Raw genomic sequence first — 21,795 nt, 5'->3', positions numbered from 1 at the left:
GAGCGGGCACTACCATGCTCGGGGGCTCAGTACTCGTAACTAGTGATGAGTGGGCACTACCATGCTTGGGTGCTCAGTACTCGTAACTAGTGATGAGTGGGCACTACCATGCTCGGGTGCTCAGTACTTGTAACTAGTGATGAGCAGGCACTACCATGCTCGGGTGCTCAGTACTCGTAACTAGAGATGAGCGGGCACTACCATGCTCGGGTGCTCAGTAATCGTAACTAGTGATGAGTGGGCACTACCATGCTCGGGTGGTCGGTACTCGTAACTAGTGATGAGCAGGCACTACCATGCTCGGGTGCTCAGTACTCGTAACTAGTGATAAGCGGGCACTACCATGCTCGGGTGCTCAGTACTCGTAACTAGTGATGAGCGGGCACTACCATGCTCGGGTGCTCAGTACTCGTAACTAGTGATGAGCGGGCACTACCATGCTCGGGTGCTCAGTACTCGTAACTTGTGATGAGTGGGCACTACCATGCTCGGGTGCTTGATACTCGTAACTAGTGATGATCGGGTACGGCCATGCTCGGGTGCATGATACTCGTAACTAGTGATGAGCGAGCACTACCATGCTCTGGTACTAGTCACTAGTGATGAGCGGGCACTACCATGTTCGGGTGCTTAATACTCGTAACTAGTGATGAGCGGGCACTACCATGCTCAGGTGCTCAGTACTCGTAACTAGTGATGAGTGAGCACTACCATGCTTGGGTGCTCTGTACTCGTAACTAGTGATGAGCGGGCACTACCATGCTCGGGTGCTCTGTACCCGTAACTAGTGATGAGTGGGCACTACCATGCTTGGGTGCTCTGTACTCGTAACTAGTGATGAGCGGGCACTACCATGCTCTGGTGCTCTGTACCCGTAACTAGTGATGAGCGGGCACTACCATGCTCAGGTGCTCTGTACTCGTAACTAGTGATGAGTGAGCACTACCATGCTCAGGTACTCAGTACTCGTAACTAGTGATGAGCGGGCACTACCATGCTCGGGTGCTCAGTACTCGTAACTTGTGATGAGTGGGCACTACCATGCTCGGGTGCTTGATACTCGTAACTAGTGATGATCGGGTACGGCCATGCTCGGGTGCATGATACTCGTAACTAGTGATGAGCGAGCACTACCATGCTCTGGTACTAGTCACTAGTGATGAGCGGGCACTACCATGTTCGGGTGCTTAATACTCGTAACTAGTGATGAGCGGGCACTACCATGCTCAGGTGCTCAGTACTCGTAACTAGTGATGAGTGAGCACTACCATGCTTGGGTGCTCTGTACTCGTAACTAGTGATGAGCGGGCACTACCATGCTCGGGTGCTCTGTACCCGTAACTAGTGATGAGTGGGCACTACCATGCTTGGGTGCTCTGTACTCGTAACTAGTGATGAGCGGGCACTACCATGCTCTGGTGCTCTGTACCCGTAACTAGTGATGAGCGGGCACTACCATGCTCAGGTGCTCTGTACTCGTAACTAGTGATGAGTGAGCACTACCATGCTCAGGTACTCAGTACTCGTAACTAGTGATGAGCGGGCACTACCATGCTCAGGTACTCAGTACTCGTAACTAGTGATGAGCGGGCACTACCATGCTCGGGTGCTCAGTACTCGTAACTAGTGATGAGCGGGCACTACCATGCTCAGGTGCTCAGTACTCGTAACTAGTGATGAGCGGGTACTACCATGCTCAGGTGCTCAGTACTCGTAACTAGTGATGAGCGGGTACTACCATGCTCAGGTGCTCTGTACTGGTAACTAGTGATGAGCGGGCACTACCATGCTCGGGTGCTCAGTACTTGTAACTAGTGATGAGTGGGCACTACCATGCTCGGGTGCTCAGTACTCGTAACTAGTGATGAGCGGGCACTACCATGCTCAGGTGCTCAGTACTCGTAACTAGTGATGAGCGGGTACTACCATGCTCGGGTGCTCAGTACTTGTAACTAGTGATGAGCGGGCACTACCATGCTCAGGTGCTCAGTACTCGTAACTAGTGATGAGCGGGCACTACCATGCTCGGGTGCTCTGTACTCGTAACTAGTGATGAGCAGGCACTACCATGCTCGGGTGCTCTGTACTCGTAACTAGTGATGAGCGGGCACTACCATGCTCGGGTGCTCAGTACTCGTAACTAGTGATGAGCGGACACTACCATGCTCGGGTGCTCAGTACTTGTAACTAGTGATGAGCGGGCAATACCATGCTCGGGTGCTCAGTACTTGTAACTAGTGATGAGCGAGCACTACCATGCTCGGGTGCTCAGTACTTGTAACTAGTGATGAGCGGGCACTACCATGCTCGGGTGCTCAGTACTCTTAACTAGTGATGAGCGGGCACTACCATGCTCGGGTGCTCAGTACTCTTAACTAGTGATGAGCGGGCACTACCATGCTCAGGTGCTCAGTACTCTTAACTAGTGATGAGCGGGCACTACCATGCTCAGGTGCTCAGTACTCGTAACTAATGATGAGCAGGCACTACCATGCTCAGGTGCTCAGTACTCTTAACTAGTGATGAGCGGGCACTACCATGCTCGGGTGCTCAGTACTCGTAACTAGTGATGAGCGGGCACTACCATGCTCGGGTGCTCAGTACTCGTAACTAGTGATGAGCGGGCACTACCATGCTCGGGTGCTCAGTACTCTTAACTAGTGATGAGCGGGCACTACCATGCTCAGGTGCTCAGTACTCGTAACTAATGATGAGCAGGCACTACCATGCTCAGGTGCTCAGTACTCTTAACTAGTGATGAGCGGGCACTACCATGCTCGGGTGCTCTGTACTCGTAACTAGTGATGAGCGGGCACTACCATGCTCAGGTGCTCAGTACTCGTAACTAGTGATGAGCGGGCACTACCATGCTCAGGTGCTCAGTACTCGTAACTAGTGATGAGCGGGCACTACCATGCTCGGGTGCTCTGTACTCGTAACTAGTGATGAGCGGGCAATACCATGCTCGGTACTCATAATGAGTAGTCAGATGCTCAGATGGGCGCGACTCAAGTACCTGAATATAATGGAAGTCAATGGCGAACTCAAACATGCTCGAGTTCCTTACTGACTTCCATTATACTCGGTACATGAGATGAGCACATCTGAGCATACGACTGCTCGTTACGAGTACTGAATATGGTAGTGCCCGCTCATCAATGATCCTCATGGACCTGCTCTTCCCTCTACAGGTCATCTGATGCTTATTCCTGATGAGCGCTGTTTGCACCATGCATGATCTGTGAGTAACAGCACTCCAGCCGCCCATGTGAGTGATGGCACAAATCACAATACATGCATTGGAGGAGAGCAAGGCAGGTGCCACGTCGATAAAAGGGGCGACTGACCACAAAGAACAGCAGCTCTATGAAAAAAATTACTGATAAGATGTATTGCAAGAGCATGTAATGTGTCAGGATATAAAGAGATTAAGATGTAAATCCACAGTAGCACTTTTGATGCCAGTCTTCATCCAGGGTCCGCTGGAGTAAAATGCGCAAAAAAACTTTGAGGCATATCTAATATATAAAGCTGAGTGTACGTGTGTGTGTGTGTGTGTCTGTGTGTGTGTGTGTGTGTGTATGTGTGTGTCCACTAAAGGAATCCGCAGCGTCACATTTACAATCACGAAATTTTGCACAGACTCCCCATGTGACTCAGGGAACGTCATAGACTATGTTTTCACAGGAAAATTTAACCCCGCGCTTTACCGTTATTCTCCAAAAAACATGTCTCCATTAAACTGAATGGAGGTGGGAGCTACAGGCTATTAATAGCAACTGTCAGTGGTTGCTATAGGAACAAAATAAAGTGTCGGTATAAGAAGCTTATGTGTGAGGTAATAAGATGTCGGTGGAGAGACGGATAGAGAGAGAGAGACAGACAGCCCAGGCAAAGAGACAGCCCGGGCAAAGAGACAGCCCGGGCAAAGAGACAGCCCGGGCAAAGAGACAGCCCGGGCAAAGAGACAGCCCGGGCAAAGAGACAGCCCGGGCAAAGAGACAGACCTGGAAAGAGACAGACCTGGAAAGAGACAGACCTGGAAAGAGACAGATGGGGAACGAGACTGACAGACAGAGAGAGACAGACAGAGAAAGAGAGAGACAGACAGAGAGACTGATACAGAGAAACTGATACAGACAGACAGACACACAGAGACAGACAGAAACTCGAAGAGAGACAGTTACTATCCCGGGCAACACGCCCGGGTACTTCAGCTGTATCTTATAAAGGGAAGCTGTCATCAGAAAATTACCCATTGTTTAAATCACGTTTCTGTGTTAAATGTATTTTTAAATATTTTTGGCAATGGTTTTGTACATATCACAATCTGTATTAAAGCACTACTCCAAACAGGTAGATATAAAGCACCACTCCAGCACTGAAAAAACAAAGTCCACTGCCCCCTCTCATATACTCACCTTCCTGTACTTTCACCTTTTACTACCGCCACTCTGATCTCGCAGCGCCATCTTGTGACCGTAACCTCAGTGCATCTCTATGAGAGCCAGACTAAGGGGCACTTTGCACACTATGACATCGCAAGCCAATGCTCCGATGCCGAGCGCGATAGTCCCCGCCCCCGTCGCAGCTGCGATATCTTGTGATAGCTGCCGTAGCGAACATTATTGCTACGGCAGCTTCACATGCACTCACCTGCCCTACGACCGTCGCTCTGGCCGGCGTCCCGCCTCCTTATTAAGGGGCGGGTCGGGCGGCGTCATAGCAACGTCACACGGCAGGCGGCCAATAGCGGCGGAGGGGTGGAGATGAGCGGGATGTAAACATCCCGCCCACCTCTTTTCTTCCGCATAGCCGGCGTGAGCCGCAGGACGCAGGTAGGAGATGTTCCTCACTCCTGCGGCTTCTCACACAGCGATGTGTGCTGCCGCAGGAACGAGGAACAACATCGTACCATCGGTCCTTCCCAAATTATGGAAATGTCGGACACTACACCGATGGTACGATTTAGACGCTTTTGCGCTCTTTAATCGTATAAAAAAAAATTTACACACTACGATATCGACAGCGGCGCCGGATGTGCGTCACTTTTGATTTGACCCCACCGACATCGCAGCTGTGATGTCGTAGTGTGCAAAGCCTGCCTTAGGCTCTCATAGAAATGTAGAGGGTTGTGACCCATGGCGCGCTCCATGAAACACTGGAGCTGCCGGCATGTCACAAATCACCGGAGACCAACGAGAGAGGGGCTTGAAAAAGATAAAGATGGCAGTAAGTGAGTATAAGACTTGGCACTTAGATTTAAAGCACCACTCCACAGGGGAAATAAGAAAAATATGCTGGAGTGGTACTTTAAAAAGAATACTTGCAATTTTCCCATTGGTTGCTGGGGACATTTTAAACTCTATCTTCCCCTTGTTTCAGGAAACAGCACATGTACATTAGCTACATTGGTCAAACCCCAACCCGATGTTTTGTATTGAAGCATCTAATGTGTGTGTACAAAGGTCAAGGCAAAGAGTCAGCGGCAACATCACATATTGTGATCAGTGGATTCTGGGTTATCAGCTGTGTATAGAGATGTTACTATCATTGTAATCCTGCCTCTGATGATAATGAGCCTGCTGAAAACTTCTCCAGAAAAAAAACAAGAAGTGTGAGTCTACAAAAGCCCCAGTGGCCAGTGTGAAAACTGCAAGATTACTAATCTTTTTTAATAAAGATCATTATATGGAAAAAAACATAGCCAAAAATATTTCTTAAAAAATCGTGTAAACAAGCAAAAAACAACTTAAAGATATTCTGACAATCATTCAGTGTCTGAAACAAAGAAAATGTAGATGTGTCTTATTTTACGGAGTCTGGTGGCCATTGAGAAGGTCATTATCTGTATTTATTAGCATTTTACTGCTCGCAGTTATCTGCTGGTAATGCGCTCATATGAGTATACTGAACTATAGATAACAAATACATGGGATTTTTATTGTTCATTATGGTTCTCTATTTTGACAGTATATAATGTAGTTTTTCCACAATTTTTGCATAAGTTATTCAGAACCAAAGAAAGCAGAAATGACTCTTGCCAATAGTTGTGCATTGATCCATATCTACTCATTATATTTGATCCAAAAATCCCAATAAATGTCACTAAACTAGGTGCATTAGGTACACCAATGAGTTTTTTTGTATGCTTCATGAATAATGTATGACTTCATACAGTACCTCCAGTGCATTGGCATAGTCATGCAGTTCTAGGTACAGTAATCCACGATTCACGAGAACCTTCACATCTACTTCCTTCCACCCTCCAAGAAGAAGAACAATACTGTAATCCTTCAGCGCCTGCAAAATTATACCGTAAAGGTGAAACAGACGCCACAATATTTCACAGCATATTGTGCCAGCATCATAAAGTGAGGTCATTTTGATTGAGTAGATTGTACCCAAAATCGCTAAAACAATGCCATCTGTTACATTTTAAATTGGCACCCTCAGAAAAAAGGTTAGCCAATTATTTAATAGTAATGTACATATTGTTAAGTAAACTAGTGATGAGCGGGCACTACCATGCTCGGGTGCTCTGTACTCGTAACTAGTGATGAGCGAGCACTACCATGCTCGGGTGCTCTGTACTCGTAACTAGTGATGAGCGGACACTACCATGCTCGGGTGCTCTGTACTCGTAACTAGTGATGAGCGAGCATTACCATGCTCAGGTGCTCAGTACTCATAACTAGTGATGAGCGGGCACTACCATGCTCGGGTGCTCTGTACTCGTAACTAGTGATGAGCGGGCACTACCATGCTCGGGTGCTCTGTACTCGTAACTAGTGATGAGCGGGCACTACCATGCTCGGGTGCTCTGTACTCGTAACTAGTGATGAGCGGGCACTACCATGCTCGGGTGCTCTGTACTCGTAACTAGTGATGAGCGGGCACTACCATGCTCGGGTGCTCTGTACTCGTAACTAGTGATGAGCGGGCACTACCATGCTCGGGTGCTCTGTACTCGTAACTAGTGATGAGCGGGCACTACCATGCTCAGGTGCTCGATACTTGTAACTAGTGATGAGCGGGCACTACCATGCTCAGGTGCTCGATACTTGTAACTAGTGATGAGCGGGCACTACCTTGCTCAGGTGCTCAGTACTTGTAACTAGTGATGAGCGGGCACTACCATGCTCAGGTGCTCGATACTTGTAACTAGTGATGAGCGGGCACTACCATGCTCGGGGGCTCAGTACTTGTAACTAGTGATGAGCGAGCACTACCATGCTCAGGTGCTCGATACTTGTAACTAGTGATGAGCGGGCACTACCATGCTCAGGTGCTCAGTACTCGTAACTAGTGATGAGCGGGCACTACCATGCTCGGGTGCTCAGTACTCGTAACTAGTGATGAATGAGCACTACCATGATCAGGTGCTCGATACTTGTAACTAGTGATGAGCGGGCACTACCATGCTCGGGGGCTCAGTACTCGTAACTAGTGATGAGCGAGCACTACCATGCTCAGGTGCTCGATACTTGTAACTAGTGATGAGCGGGCACTACCATGCTCGGGTGCTCTGTACTGGTAACTAGTGATGAGTTGGCACTACCATGCTCGGATGCTCAGTACTCGTAACTAGTGATGAATGAGCACTACCATGATCAGGTGCTCGATACTTGTAACTAGTGATGAGCGGGCACTACCATGATCAGGTGCTCGATACTTGTAACTAGTGATGAGCGGGCACTACCATGCTCGGGGGCTCAGTACTCGTAACTAGTGATGAGCGAGCACTACCATGCTCAGGTGCTCGATACTTGTAACTAGTGATGAGCGGGCGCTACCATGCTCGGGTGCTCAGTACTCATAACTAGTGATGAGTGGGCACTACCATGCTCGGGGGCTCAGTACTCGTAACTAGTGATGAGCGGGCACTACCATGCTCGGGTGCTCAGTACTCATAACTAGTGATGAGCGGGCACTACCATGCTCGGGGGCTCAGTACTCGTAACTAGTGATGAGCGAGCACTACCATGCTCAGGTGCTCGATACTTGTAACTAGTGATGAGCGGGCGCTACCATGCTCGGGTGCTCGGTACTCGTAACTAGTGATGAGCGGGCACTACCATGCTCAGGTGCTTGATACTTGTAACTAGTGATGAGCGGGCACTACCATGCTCGGGTGCTCGATACTTGTAACTAGTGATGAGCGGGCGCTACCATGCTCAGGTGCTCGATACTTGTAACTAGTGATGAGTGGGCACTACCATGCTCGGGGGCTCATTACTCGTAACTAGTGATGAGCAGGCACTACCATGCTCGGGTGCTCAGTACTCATAACTAGTGATGAGCGGGCACTACCATGCTCGGGGGCTCAGTACTCGTAACTAGTGATGAGCGAGCACTACCATGCTCAGGTGCTCGATACTTGTAACTAGTGATGAGCGGGCGCTACCATGCTCGGGTGCTCGGTACTCGTAACTAGTGATGAGCGGGCACTACCATGCTAAGGTGCTTGATACTTGTAACTAGTGATGAGCGGGCACTACCATGCTCGGGTGCTCTGTACTGGTAACTAGTGATGAGTGGGCACTACCATGCTCGGGTGCTCTGTACTCGTAACTAGTGATGAGCGAGCACTACCATGCTCAGGTGCTTGATACTTGTAACTAGTGATGAGCGGGCACTACCATGCTCGGCTGCTCTGTACTCGTAACTAGTGATGAGCGGGCACTACCATGCTCGGCTGCTCTGTACTCGTAACTAGTGATGAGCGGGCACTACCATGCTCGGCTGCTCTGTACTCGTAACTAGTGATGAGCGAGCACTACCATGCTCAGGTGCTTGATACTTGTAACTAGTGATGAGCGGGCACTACCATGCTCAGGTGCTCTGTACTAGTGATGATTGATCATTACAATACTTGGGTGCTTGGTACTCGCAACTAGTGATTAGTGAGCATTATCATACTCAGCACTTGGAAGTAGTGATGAGTGAGCACTACCATGTTCGGTACTCTTGACTAGTGATGAGCGAGCACTACCATGCTCGGGTACTCTTAACTAGTGATGAGCGGACACTACCATGCTCAGGTACTTGGTACTAGTGATGAGCGGGCACTACCATGCTCAGGTACTTGGTACTAGTGATGAGCGGACACTACCATGCTCAGGTACTTGGTACTAGTGATGAGCGGGCACTACCATGCTCAGGTACTTGGTACTAGTGATGAGCGGGCACTACCATGCTCAGGTACTTGGTACTAGTGATGAGCGGGCACTACCATGCTCAGGTACTTGGTACTAGTGATGAGCGGGCACTACCATGCTCAGGTACTTGGTACTAGTAATGAGCGGGCACTACCATGCTCAGGTACTTGGTACTAGTGATGAGCGGGCACTACCATGCTCAGGTACTTGGTACTAGTGATGAGCGGGCACTACCATGCTCGGGTGCTTGGTCTCGTAACTATTGATGAGTGAGCACTACCATTAACTAGTAACTTTAACTAGTGATGAGCAGGCACTACCATGCTCGGGTGCTTGATACCCATACATTAACTAGTGATGAACGGGCACTACTATGCTCGGGTGCTCGGTACTCGTAATGAGCAGTTGGACGCTTGCATGGGCGCGACTCATGTACTGAGTATAATGGAAGTCAATGTGCAACTTGAGCATTTTCTGGAATATTTTTCAGAAAAATGCTCGAGTTCCTGGTAGAGTTACATCATACTCAGTAAATGAGTTGAGCTCATCCGATGATCAAAATGTTTGTTTTGAGTAGCGAACATGGCTGTGCTCGCTCATCACTAATAATTATCCACTCCATTCGGGTAATTCCCATATGATCTGCACTCTGACTCCTATAATCCTGCAGCGTCTTCATTGCGCAGCAGAATTCATATCTGCAATATTTCAGTGTCAAATCGAGGCTTTGGTCCTCACATTAAACCATGGAGAATTCAGAGTCTTGTGGGAGAAAAAAGGACAACAAGAGAGGAAAATTCACTAAATAAGTAACTGGTAAGATTAATAAAAGCAGCTGTACATTGTGAAAGATAAAAGCTTTAACAGCACGAGAAGGACAGCAGATATATGGCATGAAACAAGTTTACAATTGACTTGCTTTTTCCAACTAAATAAATTTAAAGGGAACCTGTCATCAGAAATTTAGCTTGAAACCTAAAAGTTTCCCCCTCTGCAGCTCGTGGGCGGCATTCTAGCAGGTTTCTATACTTTTTGTGGCCCCTTTTAAACCAAATTAAATACTTTATAAACTTGTACCTTTTGCTATGTAAATTTTGTAAATCGTCCATGGGGGCGGGCTCTCTGCTGACCGTTGCTGTTCCTCCAGCAGATTTACGCCGCCCCCCCACGCTCCATTTCATCCATCAGGACGCCGCCCACTGCGCACGAGGTGCCGCCCACGCCAGGATCGCTGGTGACGTGTGTCACAAGCACGAGAATATGGGCGGCGCTGTGATTGCGACATCGCAGCGTGTGACACCAAGGAGCGACGATCAAGGAGCGCAAAAACGATGATCGTTGACACGTTGTTCCTTTCCTTAATATCGCTGCTGCTGCAGGTACGATGTTGTTCGTCGTTCCGGCGGCAGCACACATCGCTATGTGTGATACCTTAGGAACAACGGACATCTCCTTACCTGCGTCCAACGGCAATGCCGAAGGAAGGAGGTGGGCGGGATGTTACATCCCGCTCATCTCCACCCCTCCTCTTCTATTGGACGGCTGGCGTGTGACATCGCTGTGACGCCGCACGAACCACCCCCTTAGAAAGGAGGCGGATCGCCGGCCAAATGTAACGTCGCAGGGAAGGTACGTCCATGTGACGGGTGTTAGCGATGTTGTGCACAACCGACGGGGGCGGGTACGCTCGCTAGCGATATCGGTACTGATATCGCAGCGTGTAAAGTACCCTTTATACTCTTTGACAGCTATCAATGAGGTTACTAATGGCTGTCGAAGCAATGTTCTCCCACGCTAAAAGAACTTGGGCAAATCATCAAGATCCTCTGCTGGCAGCTCTATTTGCAATTGCCAACCAATCACATTCCAGATGTGGTGATGAAAAGGTGCCTGCAAGAGCTACTTTAAATAATTATTCCAATGACTTAAGGCTGCTTTACACGCTGCGACATCGCTAACGATCGCCCCCGTCGTTTGTGCGTCATGGGCAAATCGCTGCCCATGGCGCACAATATCATTAGTCCCCGTCACACATACTTACCTGCCTAAAGACGTCGCTGTGGCCGGCAAGCAAACCTCTTTTCTAAGGGGGTGGTTCGTGCGGCGTCACAGCGACGTTACACAGCGACCGCCCAATAGAAGCGGAGGGGCGGAGAGCAGCCGCATAAACGTCACTCCCACCTCGTTGCTGGAGGACGCAGGTACGCTGTTGTTCGTCGTTCCCGGGGTGTCACACGTAGCGATGTGTGCTGCCTCAGGAACGACGAACAACCTGCGTCCCAGAAAATCAATGACATATTGAAAATGAATGACGTGTCAATGATCAACGATGTGGTGAGTATTTTGGATCGTTAGCGGTCGCTCGTAGGTGTCGCACGCAACGACGTCGCTAACGAGGCCGGATGTGCGTCACGAATTCCGTGACCCCAGCGACATCTTGTTAGCAATGTCGTTGCGTGTAATGGGGCCTTAACAGTTATGGCATACTAAAAGAAAATTCAATTGCCATGCATCTGACTAGTAGTAGTAGTAGTTGATGAGCACATTGGCATTAATATTAGTAATGTTCTGGTGTATATACAAAAAAACACAACAATATGTGTGACGTACTTTGCATATCCTATGGATTTATCAAAAAGGGTGCTTTACATGCTACGACCTCGCTAGCGATCTCGTTAGCGATGTGACACGCCAGATCGCAGATAAGATTTGCCGAGATCGCACATCGGTCATTTTTGTAGCGCCGGTCACATGTGCGATCTCGGAAAAATTGTATGTGCGATCTGGCGTGTTGCATCGATAACGAGTTCGTTAGCGAGGTCGCAGCGTATAAAGCACCCTTAACTCTCCGTCATGAGACAAAAACTTTAATTTTAAGATCACTTGATAATCTAAAGCCATATCATGTGAAGGTTTAGGGTTAGGGTTTAGGGTTAAGGTTGCTGCTTTTTATCAATAAACATGTGTCTTAACGGTCCTGTAATCCAGGCTCTCATCATCCTACCTCTTCATACATCTTGATCTGATGATAGCAAACGCCTCTGTTGTAATACACAAGGGAGCAAGATGGATCCAACTCTGCTGCCTTTGTTAAGTCTTGAATTGCCAATTTATATGCCTGGAATGGACAAAGCATTGATTATGTGTGGTGTAATGGAAGCCTGTCCACAACGAACACAAAGTTCCCATGCGTGTAACAATAATCCCCGCCCAAACAGCTACGATTGCTTGTTTTTTTGCAGGATGAGTTATAATTTTCATTGCTATCATTTGAGATAAATTTAATTTTTATTAATTTTCATTTATTAAAATAAAATGTATTTTTTTTTTCCAGTAGGGAATGGAAAAAACAGCAATTCTGTGTCATGATGATTATGGGATAACGAAGACTAAGCTGTCCCTCAAGCTAGTTGCCCTATGCTATCCCTAATCTTAAGGATACTCCTGATGGTGGAGAGGTCTGAGTCTCCTTCCTGGTCCTGCTCCTCACCAGTCCTGAGCTGATTCCCTCTCCCCTTCGGGAGGGACGGGACAGGAGTGTGATGAAACCCACAGATAAAGACAGACAAAGGAAAACCTATACTATATCACACAACATGTACACACAAAGGTAAAGACAATAAGAGGTTCAGATAAAAAAAAAAAAAAGAGCAGGAATGAAGCTACAAAACAGAGGTAAACTCCACAACCGCACCAAGCGATGAGCACAACGTTCACCAGTAATGCGGGCTTCACACGGTACAATCTATCGTGCGATTGAACGAGCGATCACACCCGCTCCCGTCATTTGTGCGACAAGGGCAATTAGTTGCCCGTGGCGCACAAAGTCGTTAAACCGATGTCACATGTACTTACCTGCTGAGTGACCTCGCTGTGGGCGGCGAACATCCACTTCCTGAAGGGGGAGGGACGTTCGGCATCACAGCGACGTCACACAGCGGCCAGCCAATAGAAGCGGAGGGGCGGAGATGAGCGGGACGTAAACATCCCGCCCACCTCCTTCCTTTCGCATAACCGGCGGGAGCCGCGGGACGCAGGTAAGCTGTGTTCATCGTCCCCGGTGTGCTGTGTGCTACCCCGGGTACGATTAACAATCGGCGCAAAGTAGAATAAACGATTTTTTAAAAATGAGCGACCTGTACACGATTCGCAATTCGTAACCGATTTGCGATCGTTTACAGACGCTCATAGGTGTCACACGGGACGACGTCACAAGCGATGCCAGATGTGCGTCACGAAAACCGTGACCCCGACGATGCATCGCACGATAGATCGTCTCGTGTGACGCCCGAATTAGTCTGGGACACCACACCTCACAGACCAACATAAAATAAACTATAGCTGGCATGGGTGGAAGGTTTCTACCAGCTTAAATGGGAGGGTTGCAGATGGGATAGGCCTCCACACAACATATAACCAAAGGAGCAAGCAGACCAGCAGAGATTAACTCTTGATAGCCTGCCTATGAATCAGCACACAGCAGGTCGACACTGGAGTCTACCTGTGTTGATCGCAGACACCGGAGAAACCATCGGGTGGAGTGTCAGAATCTGCAATCTGAACAGTGGCCAACATCACCATGACAGTCAGCGAAGTTTGTGCAAAACTCTGTGTGACAGTCTGCTACTTTTCGAATTGTGCACCATTCATCATGCGGCATAAATAACTATTCTGGTGGTCACTTTGATTGTGTTGATTTTTTTTTATTGCTTTTGTAAAATAAAACAATAATAATAAAATTTGTTTTTGTGCTGCCATTTTCAGAGAACCATCATTTTTTGGGGGACAAAGTGCTTGTCTTTTGCAGTGAGCTGTAGCCTGTACTGGTACAGTTTTGAGACACATATTACTTTCTGTTCACCTTTACTATTTTTTGGGAGGTGACTATTCATGGCAGTAAAAAAAAAGTTGTCATTAAAGAATAGGATCTAAACATCCTCCAAGAAGAACTTCCCTCAACCTTCCATGAACAATTAAATAATGAAACATGATTTTTGCAGCATAATGGAGACCATGTCACAAAGGAAAAGTGATAACTAAGTGGCTCTTGGCGAGCAACACTTGACATTTTGGGTCCATGGCCAGGAAACTCCCCAGATCTCATACCATTCAGAACCTGAAGTCAATCCTCAAAAAGCAGGAGGACAAACAAAAACACAGGAATTGTGGTCAACTCTGAGTACGGATTAGGTAAGAATGGGTCATCAATCAAGATTTGGTCTAGAAACTGATATCCAGCTGCCAGGGTGAAGTTCAGATGTCTTGAAATATAAGGGATAACACTATAAATATTGAGTCTTTGCATTAAATGTACAGTACAGAGCAAAAGTTTGGACACACCTGCTCATTCAAAGAGTTTTCTTTATTTTCATGACTCTGAAAATTGTAGATTCACATTGAAGGTATCAAAACTATGAATTAACACATGTGGAATGAAATACTTAACAAAAAAGTGTGAAACAACTGAAAATATGCCTTATATTCTAGGTTCTTCAAAGTAGCCATGGAGGAGGAGGTGTGACGGTGTGGGGGTGCTTTGCTGCTGACACTGTTGGGGATTTATTCAAAATTGAAGGCATACTGAACCAGCATGCCTACCACAGCATCTTGCAGTGGTGTGCTATTCCATCCGGTTTGCGTTTAGTTGGACCATCATTTATTTTACAACCCCAATGACCCCAAACAGATCTCCAGGCTGTGTAAGGGCTATTTGACTAAGGAGGAGAGTGATGGGGTGCTACGCCAGATGACCTGGCTTCCACAGTCACCAGACCTGAACCCAATCGAGATGTTTTGGGGTGAGCTGGACCGCAGAGTGAAGGCAAAAGGATCAACAAGTGCTAAGCATCTCTGGGAACTCCTTCAAGACTGTTGGAAGACCATTTCCGGTGACTACCTCTTGAGGCTCATTAAGAAAATGCCAAGAGTGTGCAAAGCAGTGATCAAAGCAAAAGGTGGCTACTTTGAAGAACCTAGAATATAAGACACATTTTCAGTTGTTTCACACTTTAAGTATTTCATTCCACATGTTTTAATTCATAGTTTTGATGCCTTCAATGTGAATCTACGATTCATGAAAATAAAGAAAACTCATTGAATGAGGTGTGTCCAAACTTTTGGTCCGTACTGTACGTGTGGTTGAATTCTTGTTAGAGTCTTGTTACATAAACTTTAACCACCTGAATTTTGATATAGTTCATTGTGGTTTTTCTAACTAATTCAGTGTAGGGACTAGAGTTGAGCGCGGTTCGCGGTTCGAGGTTCTCCAGTTCTAGGCTCGAGTGATTTTGGGGCTGTTCGAGATCGAACTAGAACTCGAGCTTTTTGCTAAAAGCTCGATAGTTCTAGATACGTTCGAGAACAGTTCTAGCAGCAAAAAGCAGGGCTTTTTACAGCTACAGTGTGCAGGAGCCATCGCTGGCAGCCTGCCAGAAGCTGGTAACCAAGATACACATCGGGTATCCAAGCAAAGCGCTTTGGTTAGTAACCCGATGTTTATCCTAGTTACGTGCAGGAAGCCCACACTTCCCCGCTCAGCTCGCTCCGCCCCCTCCTGCCCGCGGCATGTACACATACACACACACACACACACACACACACACACACACACACACACACACACACACACACACACACACACACACACACATGGTCCCGCTCGGCTTACCTGCGGTGATGAAGTCCCGCCATCCCGACCTCAGCGCTGTCACTGTCCTCCATGGCCGCCGCTTGTCACATCACCTCTCGCTTCCGACCCGAGACTGACTAGCGGTGACGTCACGGGCCTCTCGCGATACTTGGTGTGAAGGCGCCGGTCATTGAACTCAGTGACAGGGGCTGTCAGTGTGCTGGAGATCAGCGCAGGTAATGTGCCTCGCTGACAGCAGCACTTGTCATCCCCTGCAGTGACCTGGGCTGACCCATTGATGTTAGCTCAGGTCACTGCATTGCTCTCCCAGCCAATGGGGAACATCCTGCTCTTCATTGACTGGGACAGTGTGGATCGTCATGGGAACCCCTTGGATTACAGCAGACCTGGATTTGTTTTTCATTCTAATAAATTGGTTAAAGAGGGAATGTTTTGGGGAGTGTTTTTTCAAATAAAAATGTGTTTGTCGTCTATTTTTTTTTTATTACTGACTGGGTTGGTGATGTCGGGTATCTGATAGACGCCTGACCTCACCAACCCCAGGGCTTGATGCCAGGTGACATTACACATCTGGTATTAACCCCATATATTACCCCGTTTGCCACCGCACCAGGGCGCAGGATGAGCTGGGACGAAGCACCAGGATTGGCGCATCTAATGGATGCGCCACTTCTGGGGCGGCTGCGTCCTGCTATTTTTAGGCTGGGGAGAGTCCAATAACCATGGACCTCCCTAGTCTGAGAATATCAGGCCCCAGCTGTCTGCTTTACCTTGGCTGGTGATCCAATTTTGGGGGACCCCTACGTGTTTTTTTTAATTATTTATTTAATTTAAAATAACAGCGTGGGGTGCCCTCAGTTTTGGATTACCAGCCAAGGTGAGGTTGCCAGCTGTGGTCTGCAGGCTGCAGCCGTCTGCTTTACCCTAGCTGGCTACAAAACTAGGGGGAACCCTACGTCATTTTTTTTTTCATTTTTTTGGCTAAATACAAAGCTAAGCACCCCTTAGTGCCACATGAAAAGCACCAAAGGGTGCTCCACTTTTTCTCCACTTTTTCTCCACTTTTTCTCCATTTTTTTTCTCCACTTTTTCTCCACTTTTTCTCCACTTTTTCTCCACTTTTTCTCCACTTTTTCTCCACTTTTTCTCCATTTTTTTCTCCACTTTTTCTCCACTTTTTCTCCACTTTTTCTCCACTTTTTCTCCATTTAATCTCCACTTTTTCTCCATTTAATCTCCACTTTTTCTCCATTTTTTTCTCCACTTTTTCTCCACTTTTTCTCCACTTTTTCTCCACTTTTTCTCCACTTTTTCTCCACTTTTTCTCCACTTTTTCCTCCACTTTTTCCTCCACTTTTTTCTCCATTTTTTTCTCCACTTTTTCCTCCACTTTTTCTCCACTTTTTCTCCATTTTTTTCTCCATTTTTTTCTCCATTTTTTCTCCACTTTTTCTCCATTTTTACTCCACTTTTTTCTCCACTTTTTCTCCGTTCTTTTTCTATAGTCAGTCTACCCATTAGCTCTGCCATGCATACTGTAGCTCTACACCTACTGCACATGTTACTTTATGATTGACATCTCTTTCGTACCAGAGCTGTCTAAGCCTACTCTGACCCCATATTTGTCATTACTATATTGTCCTTGTACTGTATTATGACATTTGTATCATGTGTTTCATTTCTTGCTGTGTTGCAATTTTTTTGCTGCATCCCAATTGTACCTCTACATTGTTCGAGTTTATGTTATTGTTCTCTCACTCTTATGTGATACTGATTATTGTCATTTTTCATGATTACAAGCAGATAAGTGCAATCTGACGAAGGCTGAGGCCGAAACGTCATTTGTAACTTGTTTTGGACAAAAACATATATGCTTATGAAAAAAATTTTTTCTTAATACGGACCAATAAAGAGTGATTTTGCATTACTATCCGTTGTGACTTTTGTGCCGAGGTTACTCACTAATTTTATCTATTATTACCTCTGAGCACCTATATACCAGTGAGCAGAGCTTCCTCTACAGTAGTTCTCCTGATTAGGCATGCCCTTACCTCATGAGCAGGGCATTGCAGCTTTGGTAGCAACCATTACGACATGGACTCTGCTGCTGTGGACCCGGGGAGAGTGAGTGCAGATTCATTGCACCCACACTCCTCACATGAAGGGTCCGCACTCCTAGAAAATGGGGGATACGTTCCCTGAGTGTCTCCCCCCCCCCCCCCCGATATTCTAGACGGTCCAGAGTCATCGTGGGACCCCTTTATTTTTTTTCTTACAATAAATTGGTGAAAGTGGAAATGTTTTGGGGACTGTTTTTTCAAATAAATTTCTTTTGTCGATTTTTTTTTTGTTAGTACTGACAGTTTATGATGTTGGGTATCTAATAGACGCCATGACATCACAAACTGCTGGGCTTGATCTCAGGTGACTTTACAGCTAGTATCAACCCGATTTATTACCCCGTTTGCCACTGCACCAGGGCACGGGATGAGCTGGGGTGAAGCGCCAGGATTGGCGCATCTAGTGGATGCGCCACGTCTGGGGTGCCTGCGGCCTGCTATTTTTAGGCTGTGAAGGCCCAATAACTATGGACCTTCCCACCCTGAGAATACCAGACCACAGCTGTCCGCTTTACCTTGGCTGGTGATCTAATTTGGGGGGGACCCTACTTTTATTGTGTAATTATTAATATTTATAAAATAATTATAAAAAAGAGCCTGAGGGGACCTCCACATTGGATCCCCAACCACGGTAAAGCTGCCAGCTGTGGTTTTCAGGCTACAGCCGTCTGCTTTACCCTAGCTGGCTATCAAAAATGGGGGGACCCAACGTCATTTTTTTTTTAACTATTTTTTAAATAGAAAAAATTAATGGGCTTCCCTGTATTTTGATTGCCAACCAAGGTAACGGCAGGCAGATGGGGGTGGCAACCCATAGCTGTCTGCTTTATCTGCTGAGAATCAAAAATACCGCGGAGCGCTACGTCATTTTTTTAAAGATTTATTTTTACAGCACTGTGATGTCCAGCAATCAAAATACAGGGAAGCCCATTTTATTTTTAGTTATTTAAATAAATAATTAAAAAAAATATATATGGGCTCCCGCTGCATTTTTTGTATTGCTAGCTAAGGGTAATCCAAGCAGCTACTGGCTGCTAACCCCCACTGCTTGGTGTTACCTTCACTGGCAATGGAAAATCCAGGGAAGCATTTTTTATTTTTTTTGCCAAAAAACTACAAAAAAAAGGACGTGAGCTTCGCCATATTTTTGTATGCTAGCCAGGTATAGCAGGCAGGTGCTTGAAGAGTTGGATATAGCGCCAGAAGATGGCGCTTCTATGAAAGTGCCATTTTCTGAGGCGGCTGCAGACTGCAATTCGCAGCAGTGGGGCCCAGAAAGTTCAGGCCAACCTGTGCTGCGGATTCCAATCCCCAGCTGCCTAGTTGTACCTGGCTGGACACAAAAATGGGTCGAAGCCTACGTCATTTGTTTTCTAATTATTTCATGAAATTCATGAAATAATAAAAAAAGGGCTTCCCTTTATTTTTGGTTCCCAGCCGGGTACAAATAGACAACTGGGGGTTGGGGGCAGCCGTACCTGCCTGCTGTACCTGGCTAGCATACAAAAATATGGCGAAGCCCACATAATTTTTTCAGGGGGCAAAAAACTTCTGCATACAGTCCTGGATGGAGTATGCTGAGCCTTGTAGTTCTGCAGCTGCTGTCTGTCTGTATGGAGAAGAGCAGACAGCAGCTGCAGAAGTACAAGGCTCAGCATACTCCATCCAGGACTGTATGCAGAAGTTTTTTGCCCACCAAAAAAATGACGTGGGCTTCGCCATATTTTTGTATGCTAGCCAGGTACAGCAGGCAGCCACGGGCTGCCTCCAACCCCCAGTTGCCTATTTGTAGCCGGCTGGGAACCAAAAATATAGGGAAGCCCATTTTTTTTTAATTATTTCACTTATTTCATGAAATAATTAAAAAACAAATGACGTGGGCTTCGCCCCATTTTTGTGTCCAGCCGAGTACAACTAGGCAGCTGGGGATTGGAATCCGCAGCACAGGTTAGCCCGAGGTTTCTGGGCGCCTCTGCTGCGGATTTCAGTCCGCAGCCGTCCCAGAAAATGGCGCTCTCATAGAAGCGCCATCATCTGGCGCTGTATCCAACTCTTCCAACAGCCCTGGAGCCGGGTGGCTTGTTGGGTAATCATGAGTTAATACTGGCTTTGTTTTACTAGCCAGTATTAAGCCAGAGATTCTTAATGTCAGGCACGTTTGACCCGGCCATTAAGAATCTCCAATAAAGGGTTAAAAAAAAGACACCACACAGAGAAAAAATACTTTAATAGAAATAAATACACAGACACATTAGAGACTCCATCTTTATTACCCCCTGTCAGCCCTCCACGATCCATGGTCTTCTGTCTTCTTTCTTTCTAGTGTAGTAGTAGTGACGATTGTAGTGAGGATGAGGTTCACCAGCCCATCACTTGGGGCTGGGGAACCTCATCCTCAGTACAATACTCACTAGTGTAGTAGTAGTGACGATTGTAGTGAGGATAAGGTTCACCAGCCCATCACTTGGGGCTGGGGAACCTCATCCTCAGTACAATCCTCACTACAATCGGGAAGCAGCGTGCAGCCTTCACTCCGTGAGTGATCAGTGCTGGCTGTCAGCGGTAACAGCGGTAACGCTGACAGACGCGTTGCCATAGCAAAGGTGCTCTCGGAGCTGCGGTTAGCGGTGACGTCACCGCTAACTGCGTTGCTATGGCAACGGTGATCTCCGTTAATGACCGGCTGTGTCAGCCGGTCCCTAACGGAACAGGGAGTCGACCGTGTGCTAGAGCATGTCGCCGGTACACGGCGATACACATATGTGCACCGTGTACCGGAGAGATGCACTCGCAGGTCCTACATGACGCGTCATAGTCATGTGACCAGTCTGTAGCCAATGAGATAATAGCCACGTGACTGGTCACATGGCTATTTTGACGTCTCGATAGGTCCTGCTTCTCTGCTGGCAGTGCCGTCACCGGGAGGATTCAGCGATCATCGGATGGAATAGCGGCAGGAGACAGAGTGCAGAAGGGATCGCGAGGACCGGTAAGTGTTATGGCAATGTTTATTAACTGTTTGTGTACATTTATAATGCATTTTTATGTGTTTGTGTTTGCCTCCCATTATAGCCTATTGGCTCGAGTTCGGTTCGTCGAACGTTCGACGAACCGAACTCGAACGGGACCCCCGTTCGGCGAACCGACCTCGAGCCGAACCGCGACCGGTTCGCTCATCTCTAGTAGGGACTCGCAAGTGTGAGAATCCTTGACGAACGGATTGCGAGCTTACATATTTTGGGCCAAAATATAAACTAATATCTCACTATTTGAGGTATGGCACATTTTATCCATTTTTGCAGGATGTGTGTGGACCTTTTGAATTCAGGTGGTTAAATGGTGAGCCTGTCATGTGTTATGTACTCATAGTGCTAACTGACCTGCCTGACCTGGTGTTGTACGTCATTTATAGGCCACTATTCAGACACTGTGCGTCTCGTGTATCCGTGCGAGATGCACCTATATAGTGCTGTTTAGCCCGCCTGACCTGGGTTTCTGGCGTCATTTATAGGTCACAGTTCAGACACTGTGCATTTCACTCATTATATGATGGGCTCCCAGTGCAAGCCTTATTAGTGTGCATGTCCTATGCTAAGCAGCCGCCCCTCCCCCCTAGTGTGGAGGTTGAGTGGCTGTGACATCAGCATCTTGCACCTCGGCTGCAGCCATCTTTATGAGGAAGGCTCACCACATTCTGTGTGTGCACATATCATTTGTCTTGGCTCCTTTTTGGTGTTTTTTTTAAGTGGATGGGTGGACCTGTGCCCACCATAGCCACTGATACTGACTCCTCTCCTATCACTGGCCACGGTGGGAATACGGCGGCACCTTGTGATCGAAGCAGACGTCGTTGCAGGAGCGGACT

At 47.3% G+C, this 21,795-nt stretch overlaps 1 protein-coding gene across 1 annotated transcript in view; it reads right to left on the bottom strand.

Annotated features, from left to right (window-relative positions):
* Nucleotides 1–21,795, bottom strand: part of LOC142258517 (uncharacterized) — a 163,936-nt gene that overhangs the window by 58,521 nt on the left and 83,620 nt on the right. The window contains exons 15-16 of the mRNA XM_075331139.1: nucleotides 12,166–12,279; nucleotides 6,184–6,303 (exon numbers count right to left, since the gene is read on the bottom strand). Of these exons, the coding sequence (XP_075187254.1) occupies nucleotides 6,184–6,303; nucleotides 12,166–12,279 (234 nt within the window). The remainder of the gene's footprint in view (nucleotides 1–6,183; nucleotides 6,304–12,165; nucleotides 12,280–21,795) is intronic.

The sequence above is a fragment of the Anomaloglossus baeobatrachus genome, chromosome 12, assembly GCF_048569485.1.
Source record: "Anomaloglossus baeobatrachus isolate aAnoBae1 chromosome 12, aAnoBae1.hap1, whole genome shotgun sequence".
NCBI classification, from domain to species: domain Eukaryota; kingdom Metazoa; phylum Chordata; class Amphibia; order Anura; family Aromobatidae; genus Anomaloglossus; species Anomaloglossus baeobatrachus.
Note: the sequence above shows the minus strand (reverse complement) of the source record. Positions and strands in the feature narration are given on the sequence as shown.